Source organism: Scylla paramamosain, chromosome 26, assembly GCF_035594125.1.
Source record: "Scylla paramamosain isolate STU-SP2022 chromosome 26, ASM3559412v1, whole genome shotgun sequence".
In the NCBI taxonomy this organism is placed as follows: Eukaryota; Metazoa; Arthropoda; class Malacostraca; order Decapoda; family Portunidae; genus Scylla; species Scylla paramamosain.
In genome coordinates, this window is record NC_087176.1 from 7,522,501 (window position 1) to 7,530,000 (window position 7,500).

The 7,500-nt window shown below is 43.3% G+C and overlaps 1 protein-coding gene across 7 annotated transcripts in view; it reads left to right on the forward strand.

Annotated features, from left to right (window-relative positions):
• The window catches only part of LOC135113672 (uncharacterized), a 128,708-nt gene that overhangs the window by 94,002 nt on the left and 27,206 nt on the right, over positions 1-7,500 (forward strand). For all 7 annotated transcript variants that reach the window (XM_064029129.1, XM_064029131.1, XM_064029134.1 and 4 more), the window contains one exon: positions 1,859-2,067. In XM_064029129.1, the coding sequence (XP_063885199.1) occupies positions 1,859-2,067 (209 nt within the window). The remainder of the gene's footprint in view (positions 1-1,858; positions 2,068-7,500) is intronic.

The window sequence follows — 7,500 nt, forward strand, 5'->3', positions numbered from 1 at the left end:
TTATTTATTTATTTATTTTTTGGGGGATGATCCATGTAGTGAATTTATTGATTTTCTACCTCCCTTCCTTCGCAAATGTCTACTTTTTGAGTTAGCTTTTTTTCCTTCAAGTTTGGTGAGCCTGAAAATCAACCTTACTTTCAGCACCACTCATTATATTTTCTTTTTAGTACTCACTATTCTCTTTTTTTTTTCTTCTTTTTACTCCACCAATTCCTTTTTATTTATTTACCGTTATTATTCCTGTTATATATCCCTCCTTCATTAGTCTTAACTTATCTGTCTTTCCTTCTATTCATTCACTTCTCTCTCTCTCTCTCTCTCTCTCTCTCTCTCTCTCTCTCTCTCTCTCTCTCTCTCTCTCTCTCTCATCCAGATATTTCCTAATTGGTTGCTTTTCTTCAATAGAAATGATTATTTTTTCTTTAATTTCAGGGTTTGCCTAATTTTTTTTCTCTCTCCTTCTATTCTGATTAAAAATATTACGTGCATAGGTTATTTATGCATTTCTCCCTGCCTTCTTCTCTTTTCATCTCGTGTGTGTGTGTGTGTGTGTGTGTGTGTGTGTGTGTGTGTTGGTTCTCTCTCTCTCTCTCTCTCTCTCTCTCTCTCTCTCTCTCTCTCTCTCTCTCTCTCTGTGTGTGTGTTTGTGTGTGTGTGTGTGTGTGTGTGTGTTTCCGGTGGTTATTTTAGTGATGATAGTTAGGACGTTAATGGAGGAGGAGGAGGAGAAGGATATACAAAGTAAACAACCATTTCTTTCTCTTCTCTTCTCTCAACTTTTTTCTTTTTTTTTTTTTTGTAGGCAGCTGTAATTCGTGGCCTTTTCTTCTCCCCCTTTCTGTTCACGCTGCTTCTTTTGTTCCTTGACTTCACCTTGATTGAAAGTACCTACGTATATTTTTTCACTTAAGACAGCAACATTTGAGTCACCTTCACTATCACTACTTACGTCTGTTTCGTGTTTGAGCTTCCATTATATAACGCGGTCTTTGCTTTACACCTACAGCATTTGCCTCCTTCACGAGCACCCCACCTGTGACTTTGACCATAAATATCGATGTTTTATTTAATCTTACCACAATCCCCGTCCCACGCACACACGCACAATATCATATTCCAAAACACTTCTGCCTGCCGCGGACCTCCACTACTTACAAAAAGCTCTAGTTGAAGTTGCATGGGTCTTTAAGGATTCTATTACGGTTCTAGTGACAGATTAACTAAATTTATACATTATTAAAAGGAGTGACACGGGTTTTCAACGGTGTTTTTATGGTTCTAGTGACAGATTAACAAGATTTCTACATCATTAACAGGAACACACTTGAGAACCGTGCTAATCATCTTTACGGCCTTTGAAAATAGTCGTGGTGAGAGAAAGCAAGGTTTCTGAATATGGGCCACACACTCCCACGGGGACCTGAACAAACGCGGCTGCACTGGGGAAGTTAGTGGCGAGGCAGTGGGAACTCTAAGCGGGCTGGAGTGACGCGTGGTTCGCATCGCTTCGGATTCACTGTTTCGAAGCGGTTCAGCAGGAGGAGTAGTAGGAGGAGACCTTTACTTCATTATTCTCTCTCTCTCTCTCTCTCTCTCAAATCTAACCAAACCTAACCCTGCCTTACCTCACCCTACTCTAACCTAACCTAACGTAACCCAACCTAACCTAACCTAACCCTACTAAACCCTACTTAAATCCAATCTAACCTAACCAAACCTACTCTGAACCTAAACAAACCCAACCAAACCTAACCCAACCCAAACCAGACCAACCCTACCCTAACCCAACCTTGCTTCATCTCACCAAACCTCACCAAACCCAACCTAACCTAACACTCACCTCTCTCCCCCCCAGGGTCAGTAGAGGCCATCAGAATAGTGGAGATGCAAGTCCCGCCCATCGTGGAGGTCGGGAAGACCGTACATCTGGCCTGCCACTTCGACACGGAAGGCGCCAACCTCTACTCCCTCAACTGGTGGCGTGGGTCAGACCAGTTCTTCCAGTACAGCCCCTCCAGTGTTGACAGGATTATTGTATACGACTCCCCCGGCATTACTGTTGACGTGAGTACTAAGAGAGAGAGAGAGAGAGAGAGAGAGAGAGAGAGAGAGAGAGAGAGAGAGAGAGAGAGAGAGAGAGAGACTAAACGAAAGGATTCATTATTACTAGTATCATTATCATTATTATTATTATTATTATTATTATTATTATTATTATTATTATTGGAGAGGGGGAGGGGAGAGGAAAGGGAGGAAGTGGGAGGTAGGAGAGAAAGGGAGGACGAGGAGGGAGAGGGAAGTAGAGAGAGAGGAAAAATTAGTTGTAGTATATGCCTAAATTAATTCTCTCTCTCTCTCTCTCTCTCTCTCTCTCTCTCTCTCTCTCTCTCTCTCTCTCTCTCTCTCTCTCTAACTTACAGTCTACTTCTAATTATAAAACTTTCTTATCTCAATCTTAATCCTTCCCTCTTTCTTCCTATTCTTCCTCCCCTCCCTTCCTTCTTTCCTTCCCTCCCTCCCTTCCTTCTTTCCTTCCTTCCTTCCTTCCCTCCATCCCTCCTACCTTGCAATCTCCAGCCTCATCCTTCTCTCTCTCTCTCTCTCTCTCTCTCTCTCTCTCTCTCTCTCTCTCTCTCTCTCTGACAGGCATATAACGATGAAAGGTTTACGAGAGAGAGAGAGAGAGAGAGAGAGAGAGAGAGAGAGAGAGAGAGAGAGAGAGAGAGAGAGAGAGAGAGAGAGAGAGAGAGAGAGAGAGAGAGATTGTCTTTTCAAGTATCAGTACAAGAGAGTAATAACGTTATCGGATTTATATTTTGTGGTGAGAGGGAGAGGGAGAGAGAGAGGGAGAGGGAGAGAGTGAGGGTGAGGGAGAGGGGAGACGGAGAGAGAGGGGGAGGGAATAGAGGGTAAAGAGGTGGAGAGGAAATGTTATAGAAAGGTGGAGATGGGGGGAGGAGGAGGAGGAGGAGGAGGAGGAGGAGGAGGAGGAGGAGGAGGAGGAGAAATACTTGTTTTCTATTTGTCTTAATTCTTTCCAAGGTTTTCTGGTCTCCTCTCCCTTCTCTCTCCCTTTTCTCCCTTACTTATCCTCTCTCTCTCTCTCTCTCTCTCTCTCTCTCTCTCTCTCTCTCTCTCTCTCTCTCTCTCTCTCTCTCCTCACATCTTCTGCCTCTTTCTTTCTCTCGTTTCCTCCTTCTCCCTCCCTTCTTCACGCAGTTTCTCCATTTCCCCCTCACTCCCTCCTTCCATCCTCCCTTTCTTCCTCATACTTATAAGATTACCGTTCCTCATTCCTTGTTACTCAGGAGGAGGAGGAGGAGGATGAGGAAGACCCAGTAACTTCCACTACAAATTATTAAACTATCACTGGAATCATGAAAATACCCTTGAAATCTCATTAAATACGGTCTTTTAAGTAACTGCTAACCTCTAAGTTAGTACTTCAACTCTTCTGGCTGCATGGGCGATAAGGGCTTCATGCTCTGCTCCGGGGAAAAGCCACCGGGAGATATCATGACCTTCTTGACAGGATGCTGGTTCATATTGGCAAGTGTTTCGAGGTTTGTGCGCCACGTCACTGAGGTCATAAGGCGCCGTCAGCTTAAGAAGTTAGAGAGAGAGGATAGAGAAATTATTGAAATATTATACAATTTTATTTTTTCACTTCAGTATTTTCTTGATAACCTGTAGTCTCTCTCTCTCTCTCTCTCTCTCTCTCTCTCTCTCTCTCTCTCTCTCTCTCTCTCTCTCTCTCTCTCTCTCTCTCTCTCTTTAATTGCCTCATCGCCCACCTTTAATTACTTTCAATGATGCGGGTCTCTCTCTCTCTCTCTCTCTCTCTCTCTCTCTCTCTCTCTCTCTCTCTCTCTCTCTCTCGACGCAACCCGGAAATGATTCGAGAAATTAAACACGAGAGAGAGAGAGAGAGAGAGAGAGAGAGAGAGAGAGAGAGAGAGAGAGAGAGAGAGAGAGAGAGAGAGAGAGAGAGAGAGAGAGAAAGGAAGAGAGAGGGAAGAGAAAGGGAGAAAGAGAGGAAAGGCGAGGAAGAGAGGAGAAAGGGGATGGAGAAAATGCAAAATAAACGGAATAAGGAATAAAAGAGAGAAAGAAAACGGCGAGAGAGAGAGAGAGAGAGAGAGAGAGAGAGAGAGAGAGAGAGAGAGAGAGAGAGAGAGAGAGAGAGAGAGAGAGAGAGAGAAAGTGAAGAGGAAGAAAAAGAAGAGGAAAAAGAAACGAGAAAAGGAGAGAGAGAGAGAGAGAGAGAGAGAGAGAGAGAGAGAGAGAGAGAGAGAGAGAGAGAGAGAGAGAGAGAGAGAAATATGCGTGTGTGTCACGAATAAGGAAAGAGAGGAAGAAAAGGGGAACGAGAGAGAGAGAGAGAGAGAGAGAGAGAGAGAGAGAGAGAGAGAGAGAGAGAGAGAGAGAGAGAGAGAGAGGGCAAGCTGCATACAAGATATGAAAAGAGAGAGAGGCTTGAAAGGAAGAGGCGACAGGAAAGTGAGAGAAAGTGAGAGTAAGGAAGAGAAACAGGAGTATTACTGAGAGAGAGAGAGAGAGAGAGAGAGAGAGAGAGAGAGAGAGAGAGAGAGAGAGAGAGAGAGAGAGAGAGAGAGAGAGAGAGAGAGTATAGAGAAAAAAGAAATAATAAAAGAATGAATAACAGGAAAGGGAGAGAGAGGAAGGCGGAATGAAGGAGAATAAAAGGAAGAGAAGGGAAGGAAGATTGGAAGAGAAGGAGGGAAGGAGGGAAGGAGGGAAGAATAAAGGAAGAAAAAAGTAGATACAAGAGGAGAGAAAAATATTAGCAAAGGGAAGATGAGAGAAGTAAAGAAAGACGTGGATGAAGAGAGAGAGAGAGAGAGAGAGAGAGAGAGAGAGAGAGAGAGAGAGAGAGAGAGAGAGAGAGAGAGAGAGAGAGAGAAATATGTAGACTAAGCTCTCTCTCTCTCTCTCTCTCTCTCTCTCTCTCTCTCTCTCTCTCTCTCTCTCTCTCTCAGTCATTCAGTCTATCTAAAATGTCTATTTATTCGTTCAGTTATCTATATATCTATCTATATTTTATCCCCATTTATCTATCTATCTATATATACATCTATTTTATCTATCTGTGTATCTATCTACCTCTCAAATAACAAATGAAACCGTAGAACTTAAAAAAAATAAAATAAACAAATAAATAAACAACAAAAGCTTAAAGGAGGAGGAGCGACGTGACCCCAACAACAGACAGAGGGCAACTGAGGCCTGGCAGCTCCTAATACTGATAATAAGGGTTCACTGTGGAGAGGGAGAGGGACGGGGAGGGGGATGGGAGTAGGGAGAAGGAGGATAGGGAGTAGAGTGGGGAGGTGTTGGAGAGCGAGGTGACTTGTTTATCTCTCACCAGTCATTCCCAATCCATTCCCGGTCATTCCAAGCTAGTTCCAGTTATTCCTAGTCGTTTTCAGTCATTCCAGTTATCTCCTATTCATTCCCAGTCAGTTCCAGTCATTCCAGTTATTCCAAGTCACCTGCATCTTTTTCTTTTTCTTCCGCACCGCACCTCCACTACTTTCCAAAGGCTCTAGTTGAAGTGACACGGGTTTTCAAGGGTGTTTTTATGGTTCTAGTGACAGATTAACAAGATTTCTACACCGTTAACAGGAGAAACACTCTTGAGAACCCGGCTCTTCATCTCTGTAGGCTTTGAAAATAGTAATGGTGAAGTGACAAGGGTTTTCAAGGATGTTTTTATGGTTCTAGTGACAGATTAATAAGATTTCTACACCGTTAACAGGAAGAACACTCTCTCTCATCTCTGTGGCCTTTGAAAATAGTAATGTTGAAGTGACACGGGTGTTTTTATGGTTCTAGTGACAGATTAACAAGTATCTACACTCTTAACAGGAGAAACACTCTTGAAAACCCGGCTTATCATCTCTGTGGCCTTTGAAAACAGCCGTGGTGAGACAGCAAAGCGTTTCATGAAAATCTCCCCATTACAGCCTGGGATTCGAAATGGGAACACAATGCACTTGAATCTTACATAGAAAAGAAAGAAAGAAAGCAATGACAAGGAATATGAAGAGAAAGGAAAAGGAGAATGAAAAAGAAAAGGGAAAAATGAAAAGAATGGAATGTTTGCTGTGTGTGTGTGTGTGTGTGTGTGTGTGTACGTGCGTGTGTAATCTCTGCGTGGCAAAACACACTCGACACACGTATCGACACCAAGTGAAATTTAATAACCATTTAATAACCATTTCTCAGCTCTTGCCCTGATAACACCGCCGCCTCCTCCTCTTTCCCCTTATCCTCTCTCTTCTTCCTCTTCCTTCCCTTCTTCATCTTTCATTTCCCTCTTTCCTCTTCTTTCCTTTTTCTACCTTTCTTTTCCTCTTTCTCTTCTTTCTTTTTTCCTTTTTCTACCTTTCGTTTTCCTCTTTCTCTTCTCTTTCGTCTTTTGTTTTCCTCTTTTCTTCTTCCTTTTCTTTCACTCTCCTCATTTCCTCTTCTCTTTCTTTATTCTTTTTTTCCTCTTTCTATCTATCCCTCTTTTCTTTACTTTTTCTTATTCTTCTTTTCTATTCCACTCCCTCTTCTTCCTCTTTTATCCTCCTCCTCCTCCTCCTCCTCTCTCATTACCCCTTCTTTGGTCTTCCTTTGTATTCCATCCTTCCTTCCTCCTCCTCTTCTCTGCCCTTCTTCTCTTTGATATCCTTTCCTCCTCCTCCTCTTTCCCCCTCTCCTTTTTCATACCCCTTCTTCTTCTTCCTCCTCCTCCTCCTCCTCCTCCTACTCCTCCTCCTCCTCCTCCTCCTCCTCCTCCCGTATACAACACACCAAACGTGAAATTGGCCAATACGCTGTACGACTTCCTCCTCCTCTTCTTCTTCTTCTTCTTCTTCCTCCTCCTCCTCCTCCTCCTCCTCCTCCTCCTCCTCCTCCTCCTCCTCCTCCTCCTCCTCTTAAATGCATTCTTTCTCTCTTTATCTTTTCTCTTCTTTCTCTTCTTTGTTTCTTCCTCCAGTTTGCTCTTTATTCTCTCTCCCTTCTCTCCTTTTTCCTCCTCCTCCTCCTCCTCCTCCTCCTCCTACTCCTCTTCCTCTTATTCCTCCATTAATACAGTATTTCCTCTTTCCTAAAATACATTCTCTCTCTCTCTCTCTCTCTCTCTCTCTCTCTCTCTCTCTCTCTCTCTCTCTCTCTCTCTCTCTCTCTCTCTCTCTCTCTCACTCATATTTTCTCCTTTATTTATTTTTCTTTGTTTTCCTCTTCCTACTTGTTTCCCATATTTTTTTCATTTTTTCATTCCCTTCTTTTCCTTTAGTCTCTCTCTCTCTCTCTCTCTCTCTCTCTCTCTCTCTCTCTCTCTCTCTCTCTCTCTCTCTCTCCCCCTCTCTCTCTCCCCCTTTCCTTTATTCATTCCTCATTTGCCTCTCTTCCGTATTCCCCTCACCCTTCTTTCATATCCCCTCTCTCTCTCTCTCTCTCTCTCTCTCTCTCTCTCTCTCTTCT